The sequence below is a fragment of the Asterias rubens genome, chromosome 13 (assembly GCF_902459465.1).
Source record: "Asterias rubens chromosome 13, eAstRub1.3, whole genome shotgun sequence".
Lineage (NCBI taxonomy): Eukaryota > Metazoa > Echinodermata > Asteroidea > Forcipulatida > Asteriidae > Asterias > Asterias rubens.
This window is the reverse complement of record NC_047074.1, coordinates 5562612-5581790: the sequence shown is the minus strand read 5'-3', so window position 1 is coordinate 5581790 and position 19179 is coordinate 5562612. Positions and strand designations below refer to the sequence as shown.

The window sequence follows — 19179 nt, the reverse complement described above, 5'->3', positions numbered from 1 at the left end:
CTCGACCGATCCAAGGCAACGTGTTCCTTTAAGCCTTGTGAAAAAGCACAATAAAAGGATACCGATAACTTAACTTTTTCTTCTAGACTAATGTTGAGGTGCTGAAATCTTCTAAACACTTCGCTCATTCAAACTTTATCACAAATTTGTTTACATACCTGATCATATTGACCAGTCCCCATTCCATTAACATGATTCTGTACACAGGTGTCTAACCCACTACTCCTTCTAAGAGACGGGATACCAGACGGCGATCCAATGCCAGATATAGAGTTCAAACCAAACTCTTTGGGTGCATTCTCTAACTGTGACAAGCGGTTTGCTACACTACCGGATGAGGTAGTGCTTTGCGACCCCCCATGAATGGGAGAGGAGGACATAGAGTTTGAGACAGGGCTACTCAGACCCGAAATGACATTGTTCAGTCCATCCAGTGAGGAGTGGTGATGGACAGAGCTTGGGGGGTGCATACCCGATGAACCAAGCCCAGCAGTTCGGTGCTCTGGAGTCTTCGGCTTGCTGTCGACGTTGCCAGAGTGGAATGTTTGCGAGAGGATGCTCTCATATGAGTTGATGCTGGAGGTGACTGGCGGTGGAGTCTTGAAGATCCCACTGCTGCCACTGTCTTGCTTGATGGAGCTAATTGAATCATGCACTGTCCCTGTCCCCATGCCATGTGGCATAGTACTGAAGAATGCATTGCCTGCGCTACTGTGTTGTCTTAAACCTGCAGGGTTCTCACCAGACAAGGCATTGTTAACACTGGGGGAGCTAGCCCCACCTATAAAGGAGGTCCCACTGCTTTTGCTTGTGGCAGTGTCTGTGTGGGAGAGCTGCGCCAGCATGGAATCAGCTATTTCCTGAGGGGACATGAGACTTGGGGCCTCCACGCCACCAGTCCTGGATTTGAACTCGGCCAGTTTCTGATTCATGTCCACATTTTGTGGGGCAACCACATTGGGTGCCGGGAAGTCCATGGTCTTCTGGAGTGGGGTCTGGGAGTGCCCAGGGCTGCCTGCAGACCCCGGTGGAGTTACAATCCTCTTTGGCACATGAAGAGGGGAGGCTGTACCAGAGCGGCTCTGCAGTGAGACCCCGGGTACAGCCTGATTATTGAATAACTCCTGGAGTTTCGGTGTGCTGGCAGGGGAAGGGTGCCGTGCAAAGTTCACTCCTTGCGCATGTGACACTGCACTGGACACAACAATGCCTAGGTTTCCAAATCCGGCTACACTGGTGACGGCATTTCCTGAGGGTACAAATGCTCCACCTGTGCACACCACCTGCCCTCCCCCGTTGGCTGTTGTGACGACACTCGCGCCTGGTGCTACCATATTCCTTCCTGCAGATGTCCGACTTAGTAAATCAAAGTTCATGTTTCCGTTTGAAGTAGGTAGCGCGTCCGTTGGGGTTCCTACCGTGGCAGCCCGGGACTGAGTGTTCGAGGGACTTGGATCCCCAAGTTGGTTTAAACTAGGAAGGCTTCCAAGTTGGGGTTGTCCACCATTTGCACCATTTGTTGGGAGTTGCTGGTGCCCACCTTGCTGCTGTTGTTGCTGCTGCTGCATCTGTTGATGCATTTTCAACATCTATGAGGAAACAAAGTAAGAAAAAAATTTGCTAAGGTGAACGAGATACTAAAAAATGGCTTCAGCGAATGTGTGGCAGTTATCAAGCTTTACCACTTATCTTGGTCAGGTTCCCTATGTTAACATCATACCGTACATTGATTATTGTAGCAAGAAAAGGTGGTCGGTCTGCATTCCCTTCAAGTCTAAGTTTAGCAACTTGGGGCCTTTTCCAAGCCTAGGCTCACAGCTAAGGCTCTGTCATTTGTAGCAGTGTGCATGATGTGCTCCAACATTAAACAGAGCCTGGGACCTAATCCAGGGTTTGGAAAACGCCCTTGGTTTTGATCCTAGATGGTTACATAGTGATAAGTATCTGCCACACGGGATATGGATACTGACTTCATCTCCAGTTAGAAAACTTCCCCTGATGGTTTCAAAAGAAAGCCGTATCTAGTAAACAGTCCCCCCCCCCCCCGTAAAAAAAATAATAAAAAGATCAACAACCATCCATATGGATATTAAAGAAATGGTGATATCCAATACTAGAAAACATGGAATCTATGAAGTTATGAGTTAAGTTCAAAACGTGAAGACAGAATGTGTTCAGTATGAAACGTGAAGTCAGAAGTCAGAAAAGTGATATATTTCTACCTGCTGATGGTGTTGCTGCATGAGCCACAGACTGTGCTGCAGATGCTGCATGACGACTGTCTGCTCTGGGTTCAGGTTGGCCTGGTTCTGCTGCAACTGCTGCAGCAACGCCACCTGCTGCGGAGTAAGGTAGAACAGCGGCGGTGAGGGCGCCTGCTGCTGTTGAGAAGGTGCCGGTGGCGTAGGGGCTGGCGCAGGCTGTTGTTGCTGTTGTTGTGGCGGCTGATTGGGTGCAGTGCTGGTCTGCTGATTGATAACCTGCTGTTGCTGCTGTTGCTGCAGCAGCTGCTGTTGTTGCTGCTGTATACTCAGGAGCTCAGCTACTGAGGTGGAAGACTGTTGCCATACACAGAAAGAAACACACACACAGTCAGAAACTTTATTTTGTCATTTTGTCAAGAACATAACATGTAAAAAACAAAGGAACATAAAAGCGACACTTTACAAGAATAAAACACCCAGCTAGCTACAACCAAGTCATTTGTTCTATTTGTTAATGTTAAATCTAAACAGCCCATGCTCAAAATCAATCTTAGGGGCAATTCAGTTGTTACATTACACTGACAGTACATAAAAGATATCCAGGCCTCGTTTCACATCATTACCTACCACAGAATGTTGAGGTAGTAAGCACAAATATAAGTGCAGAATTGCGTGGTGAACAGCATTATGTAATGAAGGGTGTTCCTGAACATGCTGAATTTGTTTCCAGGGGGGACTGTCATCAAGAGCAAAGCAGGCCTTTGGCTGTACATAGAATTATGACCTCTGACCCAGTTACTGCACGCACCGCTGGCCGTCGCATCATATTGTAATATGACGACAATCACATGCGCACGCGGTACCTTGGTTAAAGTTAATAGTTCCATGTACAGCCACAGGTCTGCTTTGATCATGACAACACCTATCTTTTAAACCTAATCTTACCTATCCTTTATACTGTTCAACATCAGAAAATGGATATCAATAATGCTATAACCAAGTATTCGGTTAATGTAACAAGCGCAACGCACTCTTGGGGCAATGGAGCAAAAATTATCATTTCTGTGTGTAAAAATCACTATTAAAGATGGTGACAGCAAAAACCCATGGTGGCTTTATAAAAAACCAATCTTACTTTTAGTCTTTGAATTTTCTATTCACTCAAAATACTTTTACCAAAAAAGCAAATCAATAAAGTAAAATCAACAGACTCAAGAGAGCATGAACCTTGAACCTCTTGTTGGAACCTTGGCTTCAGCTCCAGGCTCCAATTTCTGTTCAAACCCATGCAAAATGCACACTGCTCCAAAGTTGATACCGGTGGGACAGGAGATTCTATAGACAATGTGACCTATGTTTACATTTAAACCGCCCTCTGTTGACAAAACACTGTATATGTCATGTTTCGCCGGGCAAAAAGACACGTAGTCATGGTAAGATTGCATACACTTTCTAGCTGGCTGCCAAAACACAAAGGTTTTGCCCGGCGGTATGCGAGCAAATCATGTTATGGTTTTCGAGTGACGTCAGAGGTCACATCGTCTAAACCCCAGGAGATTCGTCCCCCTGTTATGGCAAACTGTGTATAAACTTCTTCTGATAGCGCCCTCTTTTGAATCCTCCTCCTTCCGTCCACATTAATTTACCATAGGGGGGACAGAATCTCCGGGGAAAACATTTACCCAGGACACCGAGACCAAGGCAGAAAAATTGCCAAAGCCAAAAAAAACTTGGTTATTAAAATTACCTTCTTTTCAAATGATTTACCAGCAAAGCAAGGATCATAAAAACTAACTAACAGGGGAACTAACCTTCTTCTTTTGTGAAGCAGAGTTTTTTCGGCGCTTGGGTGCATTGCCGGGCTGAGGGGTGGATGAGGTGGTACTCTGTCCACCCATTGAGACGGGCGTCTGGAGGCAATTGGGTGCAACAGCAGCAGCAGCAGTAGCAGCGGTATTGGGCACAGTGAGTTGATTGGTTAGTTGGTTTGGGTAGGGAGGGGGAGGCATGGCTTTGGTGACAGCCACTGAGGGTGGAATCATGCGAGCCTGCAGAAAAAGTTACACAGGGGGAAAAGAAGGACTTTTGAGTTGAATTCACATTTAACAGGGTTTAGAATTTCTCGACATTAGACAAGTTTTAGATAAGCCCCTTCTTTTCAAATTCGGTTCATACTTCCTGTGAATGCAAATGCGATGCGTATGTTATCTTCGCAAATTCGCAACGAACAATTCGCAACGAAAACAGAGTTGTGATGTCAAATTCACGCCAAATTCGTATCGCATTCGCATTTGCATTTGTAGCAAGTATGAACCGGGTTACAGTCTATCATAGCATTGATAATATGATCGACATCAACTACTCTGTCCAACACGGCTCAAACAAGAAAACGTTTGATTATTCAGTGCTGACTTAAACCGGGTTACATCAGGGAAGCTATTCTAAACCACCCAGTGTATAGTCAGCTCTCGTTATTAAGAGCACTGTAAACAAAAGGTTCTGCTTATAAAGAGTCCATTCTGAATTACCAAATCTCATTTCTGCATTGTGTTTCTTTGTTTTGCTTTCCTGTAATAACAACATTCTTGATAAAAGATGGTAATTTGGCCAGTCCCAGCAACCTTGTTTTAACACGAGTCGACTGTATACATTCATCATGCATGCCAGGGCAAAACACACCAAGTCTCCAGAACTAATTTAGTTGTGAGTGGCCAGAAAGCATTGGCTATCTAGCTAGTATCTCAGCCATTGCTCATGTATAGCATCTGTAATGGCAAACAGTTAGTTTATCACATGCAAATCACAGTACATTACATTGTAATACTGTGCAAGTCTCGCGTCCATTCAAACTTCCAGGGCCAACATGGTCCCTTCTATAATAAGTCTTACTTATGCCCAAGTCTGTTTCTTGAAACTTTTGTTTGGCATAGCTTATCATTATAATTTTTGAGGGTTTGAAATCACATTGTTGGGAAGGTAAAATTTCTTGATGAAATATATGAAGGTAAAATAAATTTGACAAGTCAATGAAGGAAACATGAGTCCCAAACCCACAAAATGACAACATTAGTTCTCAAGTCCAGTGTAACAGACCGCTCAGAATTGATTCTCGAGGGAACGATTACAAAAGGAACTAAGATTGACTGCAAATCAATCGTAGTTTGCTTAGTAAAGTGTGATGTCACAATGCAAATCACTATGGTGATACTGACAGTTAGTCTTGCGATGGAATTTATTGCTTTGTAAAGTTGACCCCTGGTCCACTTTGAGCAATGTTCTTTGAAACAACAAGTGTTCATTAAACAGAAATATTTTTTCAAGGTGGTATTTTTTAAAGTTTTGTTAAGTTCTACAGAGGCAACATGAGTTTTTGGTAGCAACCATAAACAAGACCTACTTGTTGGATGGTGTTCATGTTACTTTGCCGCGATGTCAGCTCAGCAGGTATAGGAAGACTCCATGCTTCTTCAATGCTTGGCAGTGCTTTGTTTCTGTGGGAGAAATAAACAATGAACACAAATGGTTTCTCACTGTCCTTTTTTCTTTCAATATTGCAGACTATCAATATAGTGCGCCCTCTATGGTTCACCTGACGGGCCAGTTTTCCCCCAAAAAGGTTAACTAAAAAACTCTTGCAAGTCAGCATCGCACTAATGGTTTGGATCATTTATACATGGTCACATGTTAAATATCATCTTTAGCTTCAAACCCGGAAAAAATACCACCATTGCAAAACCATGACAAACTGAAACAATCAGAGCTGTGATACTAGCTCAGTAGGTAGAGCGCTGGCACAACAAATCCGTTAGTCCAGGTTAAAAATCCCGCTCTCGTCAAGTTTTCCTTGTAACCCCAAATGACTAACTTCATGTACCACGCTTTTAAGTAGGACTGTTTTCTTGACTTACTTGGTTTGCATATGTAGATTAGGCAGTGCGTTGACCTGTGCCTGCAGTAGCTTGATCCTGGGGGCCAACGCCGTGGCGTTGTTGTTCTTGGAACACTTCGAGGCGTTCATGTAGCACGTCAGTGCATCACTGCAGGAAGGAGAACTAAACAATATTACTAAACAACTTAACAGTTCAAATGTTTTGGATCAGAAGTGGGTTACCAGTGAGTTTTGCTTCAACGCTGAAGTGTTATACCTCAGCTCAAGAATACCACTACTCATTAAACACAAATCATCATATCCAGAGTTGCTGCTAATGCCCTTAATAATAAAAGCAATATTGGAGTCTTATACAGCGTCAATTCTACCAGTAAGCTGCTCAAAGACCTTGTACAAAGAGAGATACTTTTTCAGAAGGTTTTAAAGTTTATGAATTATGATACCAATTGAAAACTAGAAGCATCAAAACGTTTACAAGGTGGTGCAGTGCATTCTGTAGCCACTGCTAGCAACACTGGGGCAAACCCTTTCTCTTAATAAGTGAACTAGATTCTTTTATGTGCATTAGACGATGCACATGACCTACAGCTTTACGTCCCACCCCGCAATAATGAAGCAATATTAGTGAAGTGTCTTGCTTATAATGAGTGTCAAGAACAGGACTCAAACCCACACTCTGCTCATCAGAGCTGTAGCCAGTGCACTTGAAGGCTCAGCCAAGAAAAGCCATAAATAGATCTTGCACTTTCATTTAAGAAAAAAAAAAGCGGAACTCAGCCGATCAGTTGAAAAGTTGCATGCCCGTGAAGCTAAACAGTTAACCAAACAGTTTAACTAAAAAATTTAACTAAACAGTTTAACTTAAAGGCACTGTACACGTTTGGTAATCATCAAAGACCAATGTTCTCACTTGGTGTATCCCATCATATGCATAAAATAACAAGCCTGTGAAAATTTTAGCTCAATCGGTCATCAAAGTTGCGAGAAAATGATGAAAGAAAAAACACCCTTGTTGAACGATTTTGTGTGCTTTCAGATAGGAATAAAAGACTTCTAGCTAGAAGTCTTTTGAGAAATTACCTCTTTCTCAAAAACTACGTTACTGCAGAGGGAGTCGTTTCCCACAATGTTTTGAACTATCAACAGCTCTCCAATGCTCGTTACCAAGTCAGTTTTTAAGTAAATATTTGTTTTCAAAATAACCAAACGTGTAACTTCCCTTTAACACTTAAACAGGCAAACCAGTAGGGGAAGGTTTTTTCGGGAACTTAGCCTAAAAACTTACGTCGGTTGACTGCAAGCTTCATATAGTATACCAAGGTCTGTCCAGGCTGCTACGTGCGACTTATCTAGTTGTACTGCGCATATGTAAGCCTGTAGGGCGTCCATAGGTTGGTTCTGTTGCTGGTAGAGGACCCTGAAACAAACAAATAAAAAAACATCTTAAGGAAAAATCACAGAACTTTGTAGTGTTTTTACTTGTATATAATATACAGATTATACATACAAATTATATATAATGAATAGGGTAGATGGCCTTAGCTTTCGATCCAAACCGGACCTTCTTCAGAGGCATAAAACAAGTACAGACAAATACATATCCATTTATAGAAAAAGACAGGGGAATAATAATTGACGCTTTTTCATCACATTGTTCTGGATCAGAAGTGGGTTACCAGTGAGTTTTGCTTCAACGCTGAAGTGTTACACCTCAGCTCAAGAATACCACTACTCATTTAACACAAATCATCATGTTCAGAACTACTGCTGAAGACGAGCAAGAGAATACTGTTTGAAACAATGATACCCCAACGGCTCTTTTCCGAGCCAACACTCCCACAAAAGCGATTTACACATGATTGTTCCCACAAGTCTAATATTTTTTTTATAGTTTCTTCCAAACAGTCTTTGTAAAATTTATAACAAACTGAAAGAGGGAGGTCATTCTATAAAGCACTTGACGTTAACATTTGGTATAATGACCGTGTTGGTTTAAATGACAGGCTTGCTGATCAAGAATTTGAATACAGTACTTTTTAAAAATCGCTCTGCCACAATGTTCTTCAAGTAATCATTTGAATTGGAAAATCCTCCAAGGCTTCTTACCCTATTGAGCACCAGGTGTCGGCGTTTGCTTCAGATTTGTCGATAGAATGCCGGTAAGACGTGAAGGCATCGTGGACCTTACCACCACTGGAGTAACACCGACCGAGAAAGTACCAGGACTGGCCGCTGTTAGGGTCTACCTCCAGCGACTTAATCAGGAACTGGATTGCTTTGGTCTCCCTGGTAGAATTATCACCAAGTTGTTCGCAGCTATGGTTCAGCCAACCTGCAAGAGGGAAGGAATTCACGGAGGGTTAGGGTCAGTTTAGGGTCAGTAAAAACTTTGTAAAGCTCCAAATCTATAGACCTTTAGCCTCAGGAATATCGTTATCTGGCGTTTGAACAAAGAACAATTTACAGGACCAGGACTTCAATCAACGACCTCCAGAGTAATGTTCCATAATTGTAAGAATTAGCAGGTAGGGGCGCTTTATCTACAGACGTCTTGAAGCGTTTTTAAGTTGTTTCCAAGACAGGTTTGCCAAGGTTTTCATTTCTGAAACACATTAATATAGCACTTTGTATCACAATGTTCTGGATCAGAAGTGGGTTACCAGTGAGTTTCGCTTCAACGCTGAAGTGTTACACCTCGGCTCAAGAATACCACTACTCATTAAACACAAATCATCATATCCAGTATTGCTGCTAAGTAGTAATAAAAGCAACATTGGAGTCTTAAATAGCGCATGTATTTACCAATAAGATGCTCAATGCACTTGTACCAAAAGAAACACTTTTTAGGAAGGTTTTGAAGTTTATGAATTATGATATTTATTAGCACCTGATAAGGGTTTACAAGGTACTACAGCGCAATGTGCAGCCAACAATGCCAAACACACCAGGGCAAACCGACTCACTTAATGATAAGTGTACTGGGTTCTTAAATGCGTATTACACAACACAGAAGACCTGGGACCAAGGACAAAGCAAAAATGGTTAAGAGTCTTTTAAGGACATGAGTGTCAGTCAAGGCAGGGATTTTAACCATAACTCTGCGGATCAGAAACAACACAGCTAAAGGGAGCATCTCAAAAATCAGTCAAATTCTCGGCGCAAAAGAGCATTTACAGAGGCATACGCCTACAACCGGTTGGTAAGACAGAACATTCTGCTGGACCACAACAATGTGCTGAACATCAGGAACAATTCTACACGAGTGACTAGGCATTTTAGCATTTGGAACATTCCAACAAACTAGCCCCATGTTAAATTTTTAAAATACTTTTCTGATCCAATTTCACACGGTTTTGACTTTTTGAGAAGCTCCCTACGTCTGGTGCACTTGACTGCTCAGCCACGACACACCACTAACTAATGGTTGACAATAGATGATAGTCTGGCTCTAAATATGTTTCTGCCTGAGCTTCTACAAGCCACGAGTCCCCAGGATGCTCCGTTTCAAAGCTTGATTTCTCATCAGAATAGACTGTGAAAGTCTCCCACATATCGAAAAGGGCAAATAAATTGGAAAATAGACTAAAGTAGGAAGAATATCAGGCCTGTTTTTACTTTCTATTTCATTCGTTAATTTTATTTCCCAACACTATGGTTGGGACCAACTTGCCCCTGGAAGTTTGAACACGCGCAAGACTTGCTGTCTACAACTCAATAGAAATGTGCATTTTATTCCTACCAAAACATATTTATACAAGTTTTCAGACCTTTTCACCAGAATACTTGTTTATCTACAGCCAAGAATTCAACGGGGAATCAGGGAATTGCAGATTTCAAACAAGAAACAGTTTTCCTACTGTTTATTTAGATTCAGAATTCAGAATTGGAAAACTGCTCAGATTTTTCCTGCTATTTATCTACTGCCATTGAGTGGATTGGGAATCAGGAGTCTGAAAAGTGTTTAAACACTTCTAGTTTTTTTATAACACACGTTTAAACACTGAACCGTGACGTGCTCTTCACCAATAGGAATAACGAAAACTATCTGAGGTGTTTATGAATAAATTTTCAGACTAAATTTTGCTGATTTCTGGAGGAAAATACAAAACAAAAACAAAAATGGACTTCAGATTAAAGAAGAAAATGATTTTACCTAGTTGTCTGAGTGTATTAGCTTTGACCGTATCAGGTAGAGGGTTACAGGATAAAAGCTCCTCATACGCTTCTACTGATGTCTGCAACTTGCCCTGGAAATAAGGTCAGAAATTTAAAATGTTAAAACCAACTCATGTGAAAATTATAATATAGATAATTGTTGAGTTACAAGTATTCAAGATCTTCTACTACAACAGGTTGTTGTTTTGAACTGGGTTTCTTTTGGCATGGCACTTCACAACACACATGACCTACAACTTAAAAGTTTATATCCACAAATTATTGGGGGGGGGGCAACACCTTAACAATGCATCTGATTGACAACCCATTGTTAACCCCTGTAGCACTCCACACTATTCACTTTTTACTCCTCATCACGGCATGGACATTAACAAGATTTAAGATGTACCCAGAAATTCTTCAAAACTTTTGTTGTGATTATTTTCTTATGATACAAGTTCAGTATAATTAAGGATGAAGTTATCTTTTGGATGATCTGCACATTTCTTTTTGTATACCAAGGTGAAGCTTTGAGGTTGAAAACATAAGACAGACCAACCAAAGTTAGGAAGCATTGTTTATGTGCGAAGTAAACATTTATTTACTGAAAACTTGTTCAGGAAAGTTTTCTGAACTGTAAATTGTTGTATGTGGAGTAATAGGCGAGGTGGCTGTGGGTGGTATACGTGCTGATGGGTTTAAGTGCCTTGCTGAAAGACACATGTGCCATGACCATGACCGCACGGGACCCCAACACACACTTAGATAAAAAGTGACTTTGTAACATTGTAGTGGGAAAAAAAGGAAATGGCCAATTAGTAGACACTTCAAGAACAAGTTTATTGTAGTTCAATGATGGAACAAATTAGAACTTACTTGTACCTGTATTTCATGCAAGTGGGCAATATGGAACTTGACTGAAAAGAAGAAACAGAAAAGAGAAATGATTAATAACGGAATAAACAATCTTCAAGCAAGGAACAACAAATAACCTGAGACCGGCCTTCCAAGAAGAAATTTCAGGCCAAAAACGCTCTTCAAAAACTCACTAAAAAATGGGGCCTCACTCACTTTTTAAATATATCGAACACTGTACAATGCTGTGAGACGAAACGTGATTTCAAGATTTCAGGTCAGAGCAGATTTATTAAAATAAATCCCAACGAGCTAAGAAAACACCCGAGGACTATACTGGGCTTATATTACATTATCAGATTTAAACAATTTGATTAGAGTGCAGTTTATAAAGGGCTTTTGGGGAAAAAAATGTATGTAATTGGACCTGAGAATCTGCAAGATACAGTTACCAGTTTTAAATGACCACTCTTCTACCTCAACAAAATCAGAAAATTAGATCAATTAATCAGGCATGTGAGCGGGTCATGGAAAAAAAAAGGAAATTCTTTTTTCATGTCCAGATTTGGGGCCAGCGCTACGGGTCTCTCCGTGTCCGGATTTTGGGCCAGCACTTTGAGTCTGAATGACAAAACATTAACAGAAACATAGGCCACAATCGTACCTGGTAACAATGTGTTGTTTGTCCTAATTTTTAAGATGTTTTTTGTGACAAGTGCGATTCGTCCTCGACTACCATTATTTAGTTTCCAACTTGTCGACGTGCGTGAAAGACAGTGTGCGCCTAGTCTTGGCACAAGGTGTTGGCTTTTTAATACAGTTTTCAGTAAAGCGCCCTCTCTTGGTGGAACGGGACAACAACGTGGGCAAAAGTATCCAAAAACGAACAACGGCTTTAGTCAAAGACTATCGCGAAGATGACAGGTTCCCTTCCTCTGCTCTGTGCGAGTGTTGTGCAGTAAAATTACTTGCTGCTTGACGAAAAAAAATGAAAAAACGCGGACCGGTCATTCATAGCAGAGTCAGGAAAAACGCGGAGCCCGCAAGAAAAACACAGAATATAGAGCTAGATCTAGTGTACATATAAGGTACTCAAGGCACTTGAGCAGACAGTTTCTAAACATTTCAAGACAGGTTTTAGATTTTTTGTTTTTATTATGAGACTGATTTACACATCACCTCACACAATGTATGGGTTTACAAGGTGCTGCGGCACATTCAGTAGCCAATGTTTTACACACCAGGGCAAATCCCTTCCGGAGCTAAAAGTGTAACTAGGTTCTTTTAACAGCATTAAACAATTCACAGGCCCAACAGCTTTAAGTCTAATCCAAAGGACAAAGCACTATGGTTAAGTGTCTTGAACAAGGAAACAAGGACACAAGTGACAAGACCAGGGCCCAATTTCATGGCTCTGCTTACCGTAAGCACAGAATCGGCGCTTCCGGAAGCAGGGAATTCTGTGCTTACGGCAAGCGTATTTCACGGGTTAGCGGCGAATTTTAGCTTCTGCGCGTGCGTACTCAGCGTTACTAGGGACTCTACGTTTACAAGGCTAGCGCAGAAATTCGGAGCTTGCACGTAACAGTGGAATCGTGATCGTAAGCGCAGAATACCGCGGTAAGCAGAGCCATGAAAGTGGGCCCGGGTCTCAAACCAAAACATTCCTGCACCAGTGCTTGAGTCCAGTGAGTTTGACTGCTCGACCACTACATGCCAATAAATATACATGTAGTGACCCAATTTACTGACATCATCATGACAATCTTGTTTGCTTTTTTTGAGGTCAATGTCCTTGGGTGTTATGACATTGAGGGAAGGGGTCAATAGACCTTTATCACGGTGCAGCCATCTTGAATGTCTCCCATTGATATCAATATTACCAAACCCAGGCTGGAAGGACAAAATAGTCTGGTTCCTGTTTGCAAAATGATTATTAGCATTCATTATTGCTATTCGATACAAGGTACATGACAAAGATGGAGGCAGCATGATCAAGGTCTATAGAAGATAAGATTGTTAAACAAATTATATATATAATAAAAGTTGTACTTACTTTCTGCTTTAGTGAGAGAGCAGAGACCTGAATCAATCAAAGCAAGCTGGTAGTGTTTCAAGCTGGATTCGTAGTCAGAGTTGACTTTAAACATATGACCCAGCCTTAAATGAACTTCATTGGCCCGCTGGAAGCCAGGATCGATGTAAAGAACTTGCTGAAAAGCTCGAATGGCCCTGCAATATACAAAGAAAGAATCAAATTAAGTTTGTTTTCTTATCGTCAGAGAAACTAATTTTACTGATGATGGGTGAATCAGATGAGATCATTCAGCTGATTGTGCGAGGAAAGGGAGAGAGGGGTGTTTTGCAAAATGCAGACGTCTTGGATTGTTCAACTTGTCTGGTGTTCTACGCTAACTGTTCTGTGTGGGATAGCCAGTATCTTTATGAAGGAGTCATCGTGGAATGATGATGCCCAACTGGTAACATCAGAGTGTAGAGTAACATGATCCTGGTGTCGTACATGTAGATGACTTACAAAGTGGAGATTTCTGCTGCTGTTATTCATGTACTTCAATCTTACGCCGTACATTTATTTCAAACTGTGTGATGACTGACCTTTTGTACAAATGACGATAGTACAAATGTCGATAGAAAGTCTACATCGAATGTCTCCCTCATAGAAAAGTAAAACAAAATCTGTCTGCTAATTACAGCACTGAACACCAAACTGAAACCAACTCTGTTAACCACAGACCACAGGGAAGTCCCCAAAGCTATGACCAAGCTACTGATCACACTTTAGTCCTAGGAGACAAATCCCTTTATCATACTAACACATCACTTTCTTATCATAACAAACACACATTCACAAATCACCACACATCAAATACTGGAATTAGGCAAACCCGAACCGGAACAGGAAGCTAAATCACATACTCCTACTCAAACATTAACTCAAATCCCACCTGGTAACCCCGTCACGTAATGTATTACCAACTCCCTATCGGCAGACAGTTACGCCACGGCACAATTGTGGACTCTGAAAAAGCAAAAGTTGAGCACAATTCTCGGGCCTCCTTCCGGAGCAAACAGATCGACTCTTCCCGTACCAGGACTCAGTCAGGACACCCTAGGCTCTCCTCTAAGACACTCCGCTAATTTCTGGTCTCAACAGATTCCCAAGACTGACTTTTAACACACAACCTGTTACTGCAAAGGACAAACGACCTACAGAAGCAAACTGAAAAATTGTTTCATTTTGTAGCAAAGACTATAGGCAAAAGAGGAAGGAAGTATCTAGATTGCTTCAGGGTCTAAGAATAGAAATGCTTGGGGACTAACCTTTCTTGTGTTTTAAATAGCCGTTTCATTACGTAGCTGGAAAAATTATATCGGAAGTGTCTCTCGGTTTTTGCTTTTTTCCCTTCATGGGGGTGTTTTACAAGAAAAGACAAGAGAAAGCTAAAAAGCTTCTGAGAATGCTATGCATAGAAATTCCAGTAAATTCCAGTAAGTCAACTTATTTGTTCCAGTTTTGAATCATTGAATGTTTAATTATCAGAATGCATAATTACTGTGAAATGAATGCAGTAGTAATGCTCTTTTTGAAACAGAAAGCAAAACTATCCTGTATGTACACTAGTTTTGTTAGGGGAAATGTTGAGGTATCATGTGTACATGTGAGTGTAAGCAATTCTTCCAAGGGGGGAAAGTCCCTATTTTAACTTTAACTCTAAAGGGGAAATCCCCTTTTATTTCTGTGAAATGTTTCTTTACCAGTCAGTACATGTTTTCTAGGTATTCCACCGGTCTCACCAAAACAGTGCAAGATTATTTTTAAGACATGTCCAAAGGACTTCTGTTTACTTTGATACATGGGTGCTTACAAGGTGCACTTACTACATTTTACAAAAAACTAATAATAAATTTCATTTTTAACTTTTGTTTGATTATTCTCTTGTCTAATGCCTTCATTTAACTATGCTTTAAAGCAACCAGCCAAGATTGTTAAAGACCAGTACCTAAACAAAGTAAACACAATCAATCATTGGGAACTAAAATAAAATAAAAATTGATATCACCGTTTTCAAACATTAGATTTTTATTAAATGCAATTTCAAAACATGAAAACATTTCTTTTGTTCCATTTCTCAAATACTCTGGCAAAAACATTGAAGAAGGTTTTCCCGTTAACAATCTACGAAAATCTGTATAAATCTCAAATGTTCAATCAAATAACACTGTCACGCATGCTCTAGCACAGTGGTTTACATCTCAAGTTCCCTTTAACCATGTACCTCATAAATCACTGGGGTCATCGGTTATTTTCACATGTGTGATCAGGGGAAAAACCTATAATAGCAACAACTCGCTAGTGTGTACATTGCAGCCATTGAAGCAGAGGAGCCTCGTGATTGACAGTGGGAATGAAGGAGAGAGACAGAGTTCAACTACAGTATGGCAAAACAATACCTACAACACCTGTCATTCACAGTCAATGCTCGACACAGCCAACCAAAACAACAAGCGTGGCTACAATACATAATGCACAGCAAGCCAGTGATATTGCTTCGACTATGTATCAATAATCTAGTAGGTTGTTTAGGGGAGACTGTTTTCATGTCTGTTCTCATTCAACCTGTCTTTTGTTATTTTTTAATCAGAGTGCATCATATCTGATTGAAGATGACCTTGATGGTGCCGCATCCAGAGTGCATTGTCGTGTGAACAAAGAAAATATAACCTGCAAGTTAACTTGAAAATATAACCCACATTTTATGTATTCCAGTTAATTCTTTTTAGAAGGCTCTAATAGAATTAATTAGATCATTAAAAACTGTTGGGTTGGTGACAGTATTGCTTCAAATTACATTATGGATGCATTGACGGTGTTTTGAGAATAACTACAAAAACTGAATTATTTCTGGTAGAAAATAATAAATATAAAATAATGATGCGCATTTCATCATTATTTAAAGGTATAGGCCTAGTATGGGGTTGATAGAGCCAACACAATGGTTGTAGACAGTTTTCAAGTTTTGTGCAGATGAAATAACAAATCATAAAACTTGGGCTAAATCCGTAGTGCGAGTCGGGAGAATTTTTTATTTGCACAATTTTCAGTAGAATTGTCAGCATGTACAATGTACACACATTGAACAGTTGTACAACTAAAATCAGTGATTTTTGTCTGGCTTTTTCTCAAGGTTTTCATATACACATTTTTTGAAATGATTTATTTTAAGGGAATATATCACATAAAAAGAATAATTTTAGTACATAATATGAATTTCACAATCAGTGAGCTTTAATTCAGTTCAAACAAAAACTAAACAATGTTTTTTTTTGTCCAAACCAATCCTGAATAATAACAACTGTCTCTCTAAAATAAGAATGTCCGATAAATCTGGCCAGGATCTTTGTTGTTCTTTCCCCATTAGTGACTCTGACAGAATGTGAGTACTGTGCAGTGCACAGCTAGCCACCATGGCTCGGCTGAACTTATGACCCTGCCCGCAGCATGGACTGTACCCTAGTTAGGCTATCAGCATGCAGCCAGTCAGATACCAAAAAAAAGCTGCTGTTGGTTAGCAAGTGAGCATGTGACCTCATTTTGCCTTCTGGTCTACGTGATGAAAACACAGGCTGTAATGGCCTTTGTACAAGGGTTTAGGTGGAGACTGAAGAAGGGGGGATACAAATTACCATGGCCAGTACATACAGACAGGGCTGCGTTTACAAATTACCATGGCCAGTACATACAGACAGGGCTGCGTTTTATTGTTTGTTTATGGAGTAAAGCAAAGGACAAAGGCATTTCTAATCAGGTATAGACCACATTAGGGGTGTACATGTATGTTTATGTATCACACGTGGACAGGAAGACAACACAATAAAATATTTATGCAGCAATTATTACGACCCACTGTTTTGTTGTGTGGCTGCAACATACAGGCGTGTGTGTTTAGATATTTGTTTGGATGAATAGTGCAATCAAATTATATTTATAGTTTAACGAGGTACAACATATTAGGTTTACCAAATTGCACAGTGGCCATAACATTTTAAGAAATGTATGTACCTACATTCCATTGAGCTTAAAATACATGTTTTGTCTTGTTTCATTATACATGACCACTGGCACCTCACATGATTAAAATCACATCAAGTTAAAAAATGTAGAAATTGTGAAACGTATGGCATGTTGTTGAAAGTTACTGATTTCAAAACATAGAGCCTCAGCATGTCATCATGAATACAAAAGGATGTCCAGTGCATTTTCTAGCAGGCAAGAAACTTAACACTCGTCATTTACAATGACAAATTTCAAATTTCTTGTCGTAGTATTAGTAGCAAATAAATTGAAAATTTGTCAAAGTAACAAACAAATTTAAAGCAAACTTCAAGATGCTCAATACCTTACCCTTTCTTAAAAATAAAAAAATTAATCATTAACTGAAATTTTCATAAAATGTACTTGTGTAAGATGTTTTCTTCCATCGAGCTTTGTACACATTACTGCAGGAAGCTCTGTAGATCTTTTGTGAACATGTGAAGTCACAGGTTACATGGGCCAACTAAACAAGTTTTAAACACCAACTAAGCATTTTGTAACCAGTACAAAATCATGTATAAATGGCCAGGAAATTCTTCAGCTGATTGCTTGAAGACACCCCTTTGGCATGAAAATGGTATCTACCGAGATGTCTGAAATCTTAATCTGCTCAAGCAAACAAAGAAGTCAATACCACTGACCAAGGGGGATGAATAACATGGTATGAATGAATGGCAAATGGAACCACAGGAATTGCAGCAATGTTGGGGCTGCATTGCTTTCTGTTTGATGCAACTTGTGGTATGAAAGATAACTGCATACATGGCCACCCATGATTTGGGCTTAGTTAGCTTAGATCATGACAAATATCATTAAAAATGGAAAGGATAAAGTGTTTTGAAGTTTTTTCCCCCACTTTAGTCAGGAAACAATGTCTGTTTTGATAAAATTTGTAATAATTAAATAAACATGAATGGCATAAACAACAGTGATCGAGACAGGGTTTAAAGGAACATTACAGAATTGGTTTTTGCTAACAAAACAGTTGCTGGCAGTGTAGCACTTTATGTAATCCATCATATACATAACCTGAAAAACCTGTAGAAGTTCAAGATCGATCAGCCATCTGGGTCACGAGAGAATAGTGAAAAAAAAAAAACGATTACAAATTTTGTATTGCATCGATGCCAAAACACAAAATGAATCAAACGCTCGCTGAGCAATAAACTCCAAACGTGAAACTAGATTATTTAATTCTCATCAAATATGAGATTTCAGGCAGAAGTATTTCAAGGGATGTTTTCTACTATCATTATCAGTACACCGTGTAAGTTTTATGTAAATCTGCGATCTTCACCATTTTTGTTTCTTACCAATTCTGTAACGTTCCTTTAAGGAGGCCTATCTGACCCGTAAGGTCTTCTTGTACAAAATAATATATGTAACTGTAAATAATAATAGTTATATATAATTAAAAAAATAATAAAAAATAAAAAAATATAAAAACATATAGTTCAATTCACATCCCTGGCATTCAAACTGGCCTCTCGTCAGTAGACATTATTCATATCGTAAGACAACAGCAGCAATTGTTTTCCTTAACCAAGTATTTTTTTAACATTTGCGCTCACACATAGTTCAATTCACATCCCTGGCATTCAAACTGGCCTCTCGTCAGTTGACATTATTCATATCTTAAGATAATAACAGCACTTGTTTTCCTTAACCAAGTATTTTTTTAACATTTGCGCTCAGTTTAACCTCTGACATTTTACATGTCTGCAAAGTTCACTGAAAAGAGTAAATAGACAAAGAATTCTTAAAATCGGATGAATTTTATTTTCAAGAAACTCTGTTGAAGGTTTCGGAGAGATGCATTTCAGGAGAGTGAACTCTCAGATTCCCCAGTGTACGTGGCCAACCAGATTGCGGTTAGCTGCAACGCAATGTTGCCCGATTCCAAGGAAGTGTAGGAAATCTGCGGGTGCGATTACGGTTGGCCACAAGGTCTATTCATAGAT

At 40.0% G+C, this 19179-nt stretch overlaps 1 protein-coding gene across 5 annotated transcripts in view; it reads right to left on the bottom strand.

Annotated features, from left to right (window-relative positions):
• LOC117298339 (histone demethylase UTY-like) overlaps nucleotides 1-19179 on the bottom strand; it is a 40917-nt gene that overhangs the window by 16443 nt on the left and 5295 nt on the right. The window contains exons 1-11 of one of the 5 annotated variants that reach the window (XM_033781538.1): nucleotides 14070-14381; nucleotides 13160-13335; nucleotides 11125-11165; nucleotides 10247-10340; nucleotides 8200-8425; nucleotides 7379-7510; nucleotides 6113-6256; nucleotides 5602-5695; nucleotides 4016-4252; nucleotides 2223-2558; nucleotides 159-1589 (exon numbers count right to left, since the gene is read on the bottom strand). In XM_033781538.1, coding sequence (XP_033637429.1) covers nucleotides 159-1589; nucleotides 2223-2558; nucleotides 4016-4252; nucleotides 5602-5695; nucleotides 6113-6256; nucleotides 7379-7510; nucleotides 8200-8425; nucleotides 10247-10340; nucleotides 11125-11165; nucleotides 13160-13253 — 2829 coding nt within the window. In that variant the 5' untranslated portion in view covers nucleotides 13254-13335; nucleotides 14070-14381. Of the gene's footprint in view, nucleotides 1-158; nucleotides 1590-2222; nucleotides 2559-4015; nucleotides 4253-5601; nucleotides 5696-6112; nucleotides 6257-7378; nucleotides 7511-8199; nucleotides 8426-10246; nucleotides 10341-11124; nucleotides 11166-13159; nucleotides 13336-14069; nucleotides 14382-19179 lie in introns of those variants that run through there. The other 4 variants (XM_033781539.1, XM_033781540.1, XM_033781541.1 and 1 more) reach the window with 4 other exon arrangements.